Source organism: Oryctolagus cuniculus, chromosome 20 (assembly GCF_964237555.1).
Source record: "Oryctolagus cuniculus chromosome 20, mOryCun1.1, whole genome shotgun sequence".
NCBI classification, from domain to species: domain Eukaryota; kingdom Metazoa; phylum Chordata; class Mammalia; order Lagomorpha; family Leporidae; genus Oryctolagus; species Oryctolagus cuniculus.
The window spans coordinates 40,483,123-40,497,052 of NC_091451.1; the positions used below are offsets into that span (position 1 = coordinate 40,483,123).

At 55.7% G+C, this 13,930-nt stretch overlaps 1 protein-coding gene across 1 annotated transcript in view; it reads left to right on the top strand.

The window, feature by feature from the left end:
• The first annotated feature begins 3,200 nt into the window (after positions 1-3,200).
• C20H14orf132 (chromosome 20 C14orf132 homolog) overlaps positions 3,201-13,930 on the top strand; it is a 33,498-nt gene continuing 22,768 nt past the window's right edge. The window contains exon 1 of the mRNA XM_008249376.4: positions 3,201-3,473. Within this exon, the coding sequence (XP_008247598.1) occupies positions 3,447-3,473 (27 nt within the window). The 5' untranslated portion in view covers positions 3,201-3,446. The remainder of the gene's footprint in view (positions 3,474-13,930) is intronic.

A 13,930-nucleotide genomic window follows, 5' to 3' on the forward strand; every position in this document is an offset into this window, starting at 1 on the left:
TTGAGAGGCAGAGTTACAGACAGACAGAGGGAGAGACAGAGAGAGAGGTATCTTCCATGTGCTGGTTCACTCCCCAAATGGCTGCAATGGCCAGAGCTCAGCCAATCCAAAGCCAGCAGCCAGGAGCCAGCAGCCAGGAGCCAGGAGCTTCTTCGAGGTCTCCCATGTGGGTGCAGGGGTCCAAGGACTTAGACCATCTTCCACTGCTTTCCCAGGCCATTAGCAGAGAGCTGGATAAGAAGTGGAGGCCCCGGCCGGCGCCGTGGCTCACTAGGCTAATCCTCTGCCTTGAGGCGCCGGCACACCGGGTTCTAGTCCCGCTCGGGGCACCGGATTCTGTCCCGGTTGCCCCTCTTCCAGGCCAGCTCTCTGCTGTGGCCAGGGAGTGCAGTGGAGGATGGCCCAAGTGCTTGGGCCCTGCACCCCATGGGAGACCAGGAGAAGTACCTGGCTCCTGCCATCGGATCAGCGCGGTGCACTGGCCGCAGCGCACGGGCCGCGGCGGCCATTGGAGGGTGAACCAACGGCAAAAGGAAGACCTTTCTCTCTGTCTCTCTCTCTCACTGTCCACTCTGCCTTTCAAAAAAAAAAAAAGATTAAAAAAAAAAAAAGAAGTGGAGGCCCCGGGACCCGAACTGGCGTCCACATGGGATGCCAACACTGCAGGCTGAACCTATTACGGCCCAGAGCCGGCCCCCTAATTGATTTTTGACATAGATGTAAAAGCAACTCAGCGCAGGAAAGATACAAGACTTTCCAAGAACTGGTGCCACAGCAGGTGGGTAATCTCAGGCAAAATTGGAACCTCTGCTGAATCTTACATCTTATGTAAAACTTAACTCGAAATGCAGAACATAAAGCCATAAATCTTTTAGAAGTATAAAGGAGAAAATCTTCAGGATCTCAAGCTAGGCTAAGAGTTCTGACACTTGACAGCACAAAATACAGTCCCTAGGAATCAAATGGATAGACTGGACTCACGAAGACGTAGAGGGATGGCTTTGTACATGATCCTCTGAAGGGTTGGAAAGACAAGCCATGGACTGCGAGAAAACATTTGCCCACCACTCTGTGTTGGAGGAATTGTTTCTAATCTATAAAAAGAACTCTGAAAACTCAAGGGTACAAACAAATAATCTAATTAGAAAAGTGTGAAAAACTTGACTCCATATTTTACTAAAAAGGATGCACAGATGGCAAACGGGCACTTGGAGAGCTGCCTGCCATCATTAGCCATTAGGAAAAAGCCAAGTAAACCCACAGTGAGCCATTCCTACACGGCTCTCCAAGTGGCTACATCACCACATCATCACCCACCCGGCCTGTGTCAGCCAGGGCTCTCCAGGGAAACAGAAGCAGCAGGAAATACACAGATATATAAGAGCAGATTTCACTGTTAGGATTTTATTTATTGAGAGGAAGAGAGAAAAGCAGGGAGACAGTTGGACAGAGATCTTCCCTCTACTGGTTCACTCTGTAAATGCCCCTGACAGCAGGCCTGGGACCCACACCCGTGCCCCTCACATGGGTGCGGGAACCCAAACACTTGAGCCGTTATCTGCTGCCTCCCAGGATGCACAGTATAAGGAAGCTGGAATGGGAAGTGGAGCTGAGATGCAAACCCAGGGGCTCTGAGGTGTGGGAGTCCAAGTGTTGTTTGAACTTCTAGGGGGGCCGGCACCGTGGCTCACTTGGTTAATCCTCCGTCTGTGGCGCCGGCATCCCCTATGGGCGCCGGGTTCTAGTCCTGGTTGCTCTTCTTCCAGTCCAGCTCTCTGCTGTGGCCTGGGAAGGCAGTGGAGGATGGCCCAAGTCCTTGGGCCCCTGCACCTGCATGGGAGACCAGGAAGAAGCTCCTGGCTCCTGGCTTCAGATCGGCGTGGCGCCGGCCATGGTGGCCATTTGGGGAGTGAACCAATGGAAGGAAGATCTTTCTCTCTGTCTCTCTCTCTCACTGTCTATAACTCCACCTGTCAAATAAATAAATCAAAAGCAAAACAAAACGAAACTGCTAGGCCAGCTGCCCACTCCGGAGAGGAGGTTTGCTGGAGAGAACTGGCTCTGGTCGTTTGTGGGGACTGCGACATTCCACTGTCTGCCGTCTGCATGCCAGGGGCTTAGTGATGTCACCCACCACAGACTGAGCACCAGGGAGCCCAGGGTGAGGCTCCTAGTCCGGGAGCAGAAGATGAAGAGGTGAGATGAGATGTCCCAGTCCAAGCAGCCAGGCAGGCTGAAAGGTGAGTTCCTTCTTCCTCCTGCCCTGGGCCTGGATTAGAAGATGCCTGCCCACGGGGAGCAGCTCACTACTGTGTCCACTGCCGACTCCATCCAGAAACACGTTCGTGGCTGGGCCTGGAAGTAATGTTTACCCCCATCACCCACGGGCAGCCAAGTTGACCCCAAAATTAACCATCACGCTGCAAGTGCTGAGGAGGCTGGGTAGGCGTCTCTTACTCACTGCTGGTGGGATGCGAGCCGGTGCAAAACGGTTTCTTTAAAGGCAAAAACTGCAGCCACCGTATGCTCAGGCAGCCGGAGTTCTGGCCACTGCTCACAGAGAAATGAAGACTGGTTCACGCAAAAACTCGTACATGAGCCCAACGACCCGGAAGAACTTCCGAAGGGCTGTGCTGGGGGACAAATGTTGATCCCTGTGGGAATGTCACCCTGGCCCCTGGGAGCACGGGTGGGTCTCCGCAGTGAGGCTCCTGGACACAACTTCCCATCCGGGACACACCCAGCGGCTGAGCGGTTCTACCACTTCCCGCAGCGGGGTGGCCTGAACGCTCACCGGGGGTGACCGGGTGGTTAACGTCGCAGCATCGTGCCAGCTGCACCATCCACAGCTGGCGCTCTCGCTGACCTAGGGCATCGCTGTCACCTCCTTTACAGATGAGGACACGGAGGCTCAGTGCAGTCACACCTTGCTCTGTCCAGTGCTGGGGCCAGCAGCACGGCGGGAAAGCCAGGGGCCCCGTGCCTGCCAGATGCTAGGTGTCCGGTCGACGCCCGCCAGCTGCAAGGCAGCACCGCCCCCAGCCTAGGCCCCGGGGCCCCGGGCTGGGCTCCCAGAGCTCTGGACTCGAGTTCCAGGCCCGTGTTTGCGCCAACGAGCTGCGCGACGCCAAGCCTCAGTTTCCCCACGCGGCCCACCCGGGCAGCGCGCGAGGGTTCTGCGGGCCCCACCCCGGGGTGGGGCTGGGGCTGGTCACGTGCAGGGGCGCGGGTCCCTCGAGCCCCGCCCCGCCCTCGGGGTCCCAGCGCACTCGCTGTCTGGAGCGCGGAGCGCGGAGCGCGGTGCAGGCTCGGGACGCGAAGCCACACTGGGGCTGCGAGGTGTGCGCCGCCGCCGCGGGGTCCGGGGGCGCCTGCTCGCGGCTCCGCCCGCTCCCCCAGCAGCAGCAGGAGCAACAGCAGCGAGGAACCGCGGCGGCAGCGACACCATGGACCTGTCCTTTATGGCCGCGCAGGTAACGGGCGCCTTTCCCCCCCACCGCGAGCCTCGGCGGGGCGCGGCGGGAGGGGCTGGGGCTGGGGCCGCGGCGCCTCGCCGGGATCCGCTTTGTCCCGAGCCAGGCACCCCGACCTGGTGCGCGGCCCGGGCTGGGGCGGGCGAGGCGCCCTGCTAGTCCACATACCGAGCTGCTCCACCCAGGCCCTGCTGGCTAGGGGGAGGCTGCGAGGACCCCGGGCAGCATGGCAGCATTCCCTACCCATCCCCCACCGGCTGCCCCCTACGCGAACCTGGGTGTGGACGGACTCGCTTCTCCCACTCCTTGTTTTCGCGAGCCTCGCTCCTCACCGCCTCGCAGCGGAGACCGACCCTTTGTGCCCGGCCATGCTGGCCTCCTCCGTGTTTGCTTTGTGCTGAGTCCGTGTAGCCATGAGTGCCTTCTTCCCCACCCACCGCACAAAGCAGGCTCCCAAGAGACCTCTCGCCACCTGATTGTGCTCCCCTCGAGTTCTGAGTTCGGGGATCCCTGTGTCTCTGAGCCTTAACTCTCCTGAGCCGGAACAAAGGGAAACACCGCCTTTCTCCAGCCCAACGTGGCCCCTGGGAACGCCAGGGGCTGACTGCTGCGTCTGGCTCCAGAAGGAGCCACATGGGGTCTGGGGGACGAAGCCTTGGTCCACCCGATCAGACTTTGGGTTCTGGGGGCCTGTGGGCTGGCTGTGCTGGGAGCAGAGGGCCAGAGAGGGCCAGGGAAGGCCCAGGCTCCCTCGTGTGCCCTGGGCAGGAGCAGGGACCCCACCTGCTGCAGAGAATGAAGTCCAGGGGACACTCTCTTGGTCCCCAGGCGTCACCTGCAGTGGAAGCCTCTAAGTGCATTTATCATTTCTTTATGGTGAAAATGCGCAGAGTCCTTTCTTCTAGGTTTCTAACAAGCTTTGTGTAATACTTTGTCATCACCCACGGACACCCTACTACGCTACAGCACCCTTGAACTTCTCTCCCCTCTAACTATGGCTTAGCACCCACTATCAGAAAGAAATGGTAAATGTTGGAGGAGATACATGTGTTTACCCGATTTGGATATCACACAATGGATACCCGGATGGAAACATCGCACACTGCTCCATAAATATATACAGTTTTCATGTGTCACTTTAAAATAACCAAAAAAAAAAAAAAAGAGCAGCAGAATCCACACTGTATGTGCACAGGAAGTCTCTGCGCTGGCTCTGGAACCCAGGGAACTGCTGCCATTTCCATGGTTACAAAATAAATTGATCATTGCTATCCCTGGGCTGGCTAGAGCATCTCGGTTGCTATGGTAACACGAGGCTTTGCTCAACACCTGCAGGCGGAACCAGCACAGAGACCGGCTTCTTTCTGTTCTCGTTTGTTTACAATTCAAATGTCACTCGGTCAGTTTATTGCTGCTGGCAGATGCTTAGCGCCTGTTAAACGCTTGGTATTCTGCTGGTGCAAGAAACAGAAGCATGAAGTGCACACAGATGCAGGAGACATTAAGGTTTGGTGAGCGCCTACTGTGTGCCCGGTGCCAGGCACTCAGCACCCTTTATTCCAGTAACTCTTTACAAGTCTCTGACCCAGAGCCTGTCGCCCCCACTTCACATCAGCCAGATGAGAGGATTTGCCTCAGCGTGCCATTAGTAAGGAGGACAGCTGGACTTCAGAGCCGAGCCACTGGGGTCTCCACCTCACTGTGTCACCCCGAGAAAGACACAGAACAGGAAGGGGCTGGGCAGATTCCAGGGTGACACAGCTCTTTCCCCGCCACGTGGAAAGTGGTCTCTGAAGCTCCTAGTGGGCGTACCCCTGTGGGTCGCTCTCCGGCGTTGGTCTGTCCCGTCTACCCTCAGGTGGGGGCAGTGTGTGGCCAGAGCCCCGGGCGTGGTGTCTGGTGCTGTCCCTGCAGGCACTCCTTCTCTGCGCAAAGGGCAGCTTGCAGAGAAGGTTAGTGCAGTCCATCCACGTGTCCAGCAAACGCTGATGGCCTGCCCTGCAGCAGGCACCGGGAAGGGGATCCGGGAGACCGAGGTGAGGGGGCGTGGCTCTCCTCTCTGGGTGATTCCAGAGTGCCGGAGAAGTGCTGGGTCCGGCCAAGGCGCAGCAGGGAATGGGCCAGATGTGGGGCCAAGCTGGGGGCCTGGCACGTAGTAGGTCTTCAGAAAAGCATTTCTTAGAAGAATGGGTGGGATCAAGGCCAGGTGGATGCTAATAATAATAATCACTTTAAACAGACAGTAAAGGGAAGACAGTGTGAGATATGCAGTGCCCTCGCAGGTTGGGCATTCATCTTCGGCTCTGCGGCTGACTCCAGCTTCCTGTCAGTGCAGATCCTGCAAGGCAGAGGTGACAGCTCAAGTAATTGGGTGCCTGCCACCCACCGGGGAGACCTGGATTGTGTTGCTGGCTCCCAGCTTCAGCCTCCCAACGGGAGCCATTGCAGGCGTTTGGGGAGTGAGCCAGCAGGTGGGAGCACTCTGTCTTTGTATCTATCTCCCACTCTGTCTTTTTGCCTGCCAAATAAATAAATAAATAAGCAAACACACCTGCTGCAGGTGGGAACCTGTACTGGGCAGGTGTGCCTTTACCGTCCCCATCGGAGTCAGGGGAGAAGTGAGGAGCCAGGGAGGCTCAGCTGCCAGCCAGGACCAGGATGGAGCGGACGGGCACACGCCTCCTTCCGTGGTCCATGCTCGACTGCGAGGGCAGTCCAGGAACCTGGGCACCAGAGGCCCTCTGCAGGCCGGCTGAAGCTCATCCATCCACCGATTTTGCAGAATATTGTGCTCATGTGCATTCTGAAACAAAATCTTAAAGAGGTTCCCATTCATTCCTTTGGGTGACAAATGACCCCTTAAAACAACAGAGATGCGTTCTTCCCAAGTCCTGGAGGCCAGGAGCCCACCCTCAGGCCTCTCTGAAGGCACTGGGAGACGATCCTCCCAGGCCTGTCTCTCTGAGGTCCTGGTGTTGCCTGCAGTCCTGGATGGAGCTCCTGGGCCTGTGGACGCCACACTCAGCCTCTGCTTCTGTCGTCACGTGGCATTCTGCCTGTGCGGTGGCTCCAATTTTTTTTGAATATTTTATTTATTTGAAAGGTGGAATTACAAAGAGGCAGAGAGAGAGAGAGAGAGAGAGAGAGAGAGAGAGAGGGAGAGAGAGGTCTTCCATCCGCTGGTTCGCTCCCCAGATGGCCACAATGGCTGGAGCTGCGTCAATCCGAAGCCAGGAGCCGGGAGCTTCCTCCAGGTCTCCCACGGGGGTGCAGGGGCCCAAGCTCTAGGACCATCTTGCACTGCTTCCCCAGGCCATAGCAGAGAGCTGGATCAGAAGTGGAGCAGCCAGGACTTGAACCGGCGTCCATATGGGATGCCAGCACTGCAGGTGGCAGCTGTACCCACTACGCCACAGCACCGGCCCTGCAACTCCTCTTCTTATAAGGACACCAGTCACAGTGGCCCAGGACCCACCCTCATGCTACATCTTGGTGGCAACTGCAGAGATTCTGTTTCCAAATAAGGTCACATGCAAAGGGACGGGGGTTAGAATTCAACATATCTTTGGAAAGGGACACGACTCTACCCATTTGGGGGTCTGATGACTCATAGAAGATAAAGATCTTGGCTGTCGGATTAGTGACCATTGTTCATAGGCAGTGAACAGTCCACTTCTCTTGATCTTAGTTTCACCATCTGTGAAATGGGCACAAGACTGCCTTCCTTAGGGAACTGTTCATTTAGTCATTCAGCAAGTGCTTCCTGTGTGTCAGGCCCTTCCTACATGAAATGCTGGGTGACGAGGTGGGACAGAGGCGCTGTGCTGTGACACGTGACAGGAGGAAGGTAAACACAGGTGCTCTGGGGGCCCAGGAGAGCCACTGACCCCGCTCAGGAGGTCGGAGAAGGCTTCTGGAGGTGGGGCTCGAGCTGAATTTGAAGGCTGCATTGCTGTTATGCAGATGTAGGAGTGAGGGCATTCCAGGCAAAGTGGAGGCACGGAGCTTGCAGGAGCTGTGGGAGGTGGGAGGTGCAAGTGCTGTGTGGTTGGAGCAGAGGGGGCAGGTGACGAGGGAGGAGGAGACAAGGCCAGGGAGCTGGGCTGGGGTGGGGTGGGCAGAGACCCCGTGGAATGGAGTAGAGTAGGGCGGAGGCTGTGTTGGCCTGGAATGCGGGGCCTGGTTGGAGGGGGCACTGGGAGCTGTCCCCGAGCTCCAGCCCCTTGCCCGTGCACACACACACAGGCCCGGGGCTGCAGGTGCCTCTGGCTTTTAAAGAAACCTGAACCCCTGTGTTCACGTGCAGCCTGGGTTTTGCAGCGCTGGCCAAAGCTAATTAGAACAGAGCTCCGACCACAGTGAGTCCCTCGCGTTGAGTTCCTCGCTGCTTGTCGCTTCTGTTACTTAGTGGCTTACGGCCATCGAGATTCCGCTCACGGTTCTATGGGGCCAGAATCCGGGAAGGACTCGGCTCAACGGTTTGATTCTGCAGCGGTGGCACCAGCAGGGTCAGCTGGAGACGCTGGCGCCCAGACGTGCAGAACACAGCTTCTGGGCGCGTGTCTGGTGCCCCCAGGCCACTCGGCCCCCGGCTGCCATCTTGAAGCAGTTTCTTCCAGTGGCGTGGGCTTCCTCCCAGCTCAGAGGTCTCAGGGTCTCTGTTCCTTGCACAGCACCGGCTTCCCCGACAGCGACCGTCCCAGCAACTACAAGTCACAAAGATACAGGCTTCCTAGGACCCAGCCTGGGAGCCCTGGGCGTCCCCCAGTGTTCTCTTGGCCTAAGGGCAGCCCAGGTTAGGGGGAGGGGACTCGGACTGCAGCTGTCGATGGGGGAGCTGGGGGCACGGGTGTCTGGAGGGGAGGGAGGACTGGACAGGGCCGTCTTTGGAGACCAGGACCACATGGGCCAAACAGAACAGGGGTGCCGGCTGGATTCATCCTGGGGCTGCCAGTGGCTTTCTCTAGGGCAAACAGGTGTCTGTAGATCTTGGCCAAGCCCCGTGCACTGCGGCTGGGAGAGGATCCAGTGACTACTGAGGAAGGGGGCCATCTCCTTACAGGCTGTGCCCTGTGGAATGGCTGCTGTGGGACCATTTTCCTCTGGGTCTCCCACGTGGGTGCAGGGGCCCAGGCACTTGGGCCATCTTCTCTCTTTTTTTTTTTTTTTGACAGGCAGAGTGGACAGTGAGAGAGAGAGACAGAGAGAAAGATCTTCCTTTTGCCGTTGGTTCACCCTCCAATGGCCTCCGCGTCCTGCGCTCTGCGGCCGGCGCACTACGCTGATCCGATGGCAGGAGCCAGGTACTTATCCTGGTCTCCCATGGGGTGCAGGACCCAAGCACTTGGGCCATCCTCCACTGCGCTCCGTGGCCACAGCAGAGAGCTGGCCTGGAAGAGGGGCAACTGGGACAGAATCTGGCGCCCCGACCAGGACTAGAACCGGTGTGCCGGCGCCGCAAGGCGGAGGATTAGCCTAATGAGCCACAGCGCCGGCCCTTGGGCCATCTTCTACTGCTTTCCCAGGCCATAGCAGAGAGCTGGATGGGAAGTGGAAGATTCCTGTGCTTGAGGGCTGGGAATCCACCACTTCTGTCCTCAATGCACAGCTCTGGGTGAGGGGCACAGTCTCGCCTGGAGCGCCCCGGTGACGCCGGGCCTGTGTTCCCGGGAGAATGTCCCGTGCGGGTCTCACAGTGGCTGAGCCGCCGGCAGGTCCCCTGCCAGCCCCCTTCTTCTCACCCCTGGACCAGGGGAGACTCTCAGTTAATTTGCATGTTTAAATATGCTTATTATTTGTTTAAGAGGCAGAGAGGAGTCGGGGTAGAGAGAGAGAGAGAGAGAGAGGGAGGGAGTTCCTGTCTGCTGGCTCATTCTCCAGCACCCACAACAGTGGGCTGAGCTGGAGCAGAGGCTGGGAGGTGGGAGCTTAGCCCTGTCTCCTTGTGAGCGGCAATGGCCCAGCTGCTTGAGCCGTGAGCACCGCTTCCCGGGTCTGCACTGGCGGGAACTTGGAGTCCGGTGCCAGAGGCTGGAACGGATCCCAGACACCCTGATGTGCAGGTGTCCTAACCCCTAGGATGCTAATTTGCATTTTAATCATTTTTTTTATGAGGGAAAAAATCATGGAAGGCACCTGGTAGTAGCTGAGAGGCGAATCTGGTACCTCTTGAAATGGCCATAGTTACAAGCAAGGGCCTGGTGGATGATCTGACGGATCTGCAAGGAACTAGCAAAGGCTAGTCCCCACTGCTGGCTCCGAAAACTGAACGGGAGGGGGTCTGGCAATCTGCTACTTTTTCCTAAAGAATTATCATTAAAATACAAGTTGTCTATTATCTCAAAAAAAAGTTTAAGATTTATCTGTTTGAAAGGTAGAGTTACGGAGAGAGGGAGAGACAGAGACAGAGATCTTCCATCCTGTGGTTCACTCCCCAGTCAGGGCTGGGCCACGTTGAAGCCAGGAGCCTGGAGCTTCATCAGGTCTCCCCTGGATCTCCCACGTGGGTGCAGGGGCCCGAGCACTTGTGCCGTCCTCTGCTGCTTTCCAAGGCACATTAGCTGGGAGCTGGATCTCAAGTGGAGCAGCCGGGACTTGAACCAGCAGCCATATGGGATGCCAGCATTGCAGGTGGTGGCTTAACCCACTGCACCACAATGCCGGCCCCTCTGCTTGAAATCCTTACTTAGAAGATGTAAATATTTTATTCTGATTAGGTCTTCCTGGGAGACGTCACAAGGCTGCATTTTTGTAAGGGGAGTGTGAGCATTAAGGAAACAAAAATCTAGAGAAATTTCGTAGGCCGGGTTCCCAGGCAGTGTCTGAAGCCTCTGGGCCTTTGGCTGGCGACAGGGGTTATGTCTCTGAGCTAAGACACTGGGGCGAGTCTCCAGGGAGGCTGGAGTGTTTGTGGGCACCTGCTGTGTGCTCTGCCATGTGTGGGGGCTCCTCCACCCCCAAGAGATGGAGACCCAGCCCTGGTGACCCCTCCTCGGCCCCTCCCATTCAGGACTGCCCCTTACCACGTGCTGGGAAGGCTCTCGGCCAGCCCTGTGTGGAACCAGGCCCAGGATCTCACCAAACCCTTACGATAGCCCCTTGGAGCTGGCACTTTTCAAGTCCATTTTCCAGGTGAAGAAACTGAGGCTTAAGGAGACAAAATTACTTGCCCAAAGCACACATCTGGGATTCAAACTCACGTGCCACTTCAACCTATTATTTAAAAAAAATATTTATTTGAAAGAGAGAGAGGGAGAGAGAGAGAGAGAGAGAGTAAGAGAGAGAGAGAGAGTAAGAGAGAGAATCTTCCACCCAAGTGCCGGCAACAGCTGGGGATGGGCCACGCCGCAGTCAGGAACCCGGGGAGCTCAGTCTGATTCTCCTGCGTGTGTGGATGAACAGGAAGTTGGAGTCAGAAGGGGACCGTGAACTGAAACCCAGGCGCTCTGATACGCATGTGGGTGTCTCCCGCAGCTTCTTTTTAAAAAAATATTTATTTTTTATTTATTTGAGAGCAGAGTCACAGTGAGAGGAGGAGAGAGATATTCCATCCACAGGTTCAGCCCCCCAAGACGGCCACCATAGCCAGGGCTGGGCCAGGCGGAAGCCAGCAGCCCGGAGCTGATTCTGGATCTCCCACACAGGTGCAGGGTCCTGAGCGCTTGGGCCATCCTCTGCTGCTTTCCCAGGCGCATTAGCGGGGAGCTGGATTGGAAGTGGAGCAGCCAGGACTCGATCCAGTGCCCATATGGGATGTTGGTACCACAGGCAGAGGCTTAACCTACTGCGCCGGGGCACTAGCCCCTCAGATAAGTTTAAAGTCACAGAAACACGGGCAGGAAGGCACCGTGATTTCTCAGGAAGGCAGGCTGCCCGTCATCAGCATCCCTCACCGTGCAGTACTTTTTGCCTCCGCTGAGGAGCCTGCACCCACGCGGCCCTGTGGGGCTCACCCGTGGTGGTGGCCGCGCTCTGGGTTGGGCAGCCCTGTAATGCAGGGGCCTCACGTGTGTATTTTCAGGGTCTGGCACCTGTTTATCGCTCCTCCCCCGCAGTCACTGGCGACCGCTGACATGTCCGCCATCCCTATGGTTTTACCCTTTGCTCTGTGGTTGGACTCAAACCGCTGACAGCCGTTTCATACTGGCTTCCTGCCCTTAGACGTGTGCACTTGGGTTTCCTCTGCGTCTCTTCGTGGCTCCGTCGCTCATTTGTTTCCGGCGCTCAGTCTTCTGGGTGGGCCACGGTTTATGTATCCGTTCGCTGAGCACAGAACATCTTGGTTGCTTTCGCGGGTTGCCATTCGAGAGTAAAGCTGCCGAAAGTGCTGCAGAGCCGGCTCTTGTCTGGACAGACGGTGCAGAGCCTATTTTTAAAATCCACTCTGCCTGTCTGCTCTTCAGTGCAGAGCTCACGTCGTGTGCACTGGACGCGTGTGCTCAGAGGGGCGGTTGGATGTAAACGGCCCGCGGTAGCTCCTGGAGCTGTCTCCTGTTTTCCTCATCTGTTCTCTGCTCGTTTTGGCCTTCTTTTGGATTGCGACAGTGTCCCCATACTGGCCCCTCTGTTAGCTTATCACACACAACTCTTCTATTATTGAGATAATATTATGTTCTGTTATTGAGATAATAATATGTTTAGCGTCCGCGCTGGCTCCAGGGGCAGACACGCACTTGACCTGCAGCAGGGAGGTCGCGGCAGGCTGCTGGGTCTCCCCACTCGGTTTCCTGCTCCTGTTGTCACACGTCTCACTTCTCCGCACAGGGGCACTTGAAAAAGCCAGCGACGATGGCATTAAAAGCCAAGTTTATTTTGGTCCCAAAAGGTTTTGAAATCCATGCATATGAGGGATCTTTAAACGTTCAGGGGAGTGGATGAAAAACCAGAGAGATATCAGGATCTTTTATACCAGAGTAACCTCACCTTTCTTTGTTTTCCACACATGTTTTGAAGCGCCCTAGTATGTTACAAATCGCATACTGGACTGTTGTTGCTTTAGTTTAGCACTTTGCAGATCCATTTTACAGGTTAAGAAACTGAGGCTTAAGGAGACAAAATTACTTGCTGAAAGCACATATTTGGGAATCAAACTCACAGTGCTGCTCCAATCTATTACTTTATTTTATTTTAAAATTTTATTTTATTTATTTGAAAGTCAGAGTTACACAGAGAGAGAAGGAGAAGCAGAGAGAGAGAGAGAGAGAGAGAGAGAGAGGTCTTCCATCCGCTGATTCACTCCTGAGTTGGCCACAACAACTGGAGCTGAGCCAATCCAAAGCCAGGAGCCAGGAGCTTCTTCCAGGTCTCCCACACGGGTGCAGGGGCCCAAGGACACGGGCCATATTCTACTGCTTTCCCAGGCCACAGCAGAGACCTGGATCGGAAGTGGAGCAGCCAGGACTCAAACCGGCGCCCATATGGGATGCCAGCACTGCAGGTGGTGGCCTTATTCACTACACCACAGCACTGGCCCCTCCAATCTATTATTTTAAAAAATCACATTTATTTGAAACACTGAGAGAGAGAGAGAGAGAGGTCTTCTATCTGCTGGTTCACTCCCCAAGTGGCTAAAGCGGCCAAGGCTGGACCAGGCCATATTCAGGAGCCAGGAGCTTCATCCAGATCTCCCAGCTGTGTGACAGGGGCCCAAGCACTTGGTCCATCTTCTGCTGCTTTCCCCAGGTCACTGTCAGGGAGCTGGATTGGAAATGGAGCAGCCAGGACTTGAACTGTTGTACATATGAGATGTCAGCATCGCAGGCTGCAGCTTAGCCTACTTATGCCACACTGCCGGTCCCCTCTGACTGTCCAAGGTTTCCTCCTTGTCACTGGCTTTGAGTAATCTGAGTCTGAGCTCCCTTAGCGCCATGTGTCTTGGATTTGGGATTTGCGGAGTTTCTTGCATTCTGGGTTTATATTTTGCAACATGATTGGAAATTCCACACACAGTTTTTTCTGTCCCCTCTTTGTTCTTTGGCGATTCTGTTTGTACATATAGGCCACCTGAGGTTGCCTCACAGCCCACTGATGCTCTCTTCATTTTTTAAAATCTTTTTTTCTGTTAATGTTTCATTTGCATAGTTATTATTGTTCATTATTCCAATTCAGAGCTGTTAATCTCTGCAATATCTAGTCTGCTAATAATTCCAGCCAGCGTGTTTTTCGTTTCAGACATTGTAGCTTTCATCTCTAGAAGATTTTTTTAAGATTTATTTTATTTATTTGAAAGGCAGAGTTAGAGAGAGGCAGAAGAGAGAAAGGTCTTCTGTCCATTGATTCACTCCCCAAATGGCCGCAATGGCCAGAGCTGGGCTGATCCAAAGCCAGTAGCTTGTTCAGGGTCTCCTACGTGGGTACAGGGCCCCAAGGACTTGGGCCATCTTCTGCTGCTTTCCCAGGCCACAGCAGAGAGCTGGATTGGCAGTGGAGCAGCTGGGACTCAAACCGGTGCCCATATG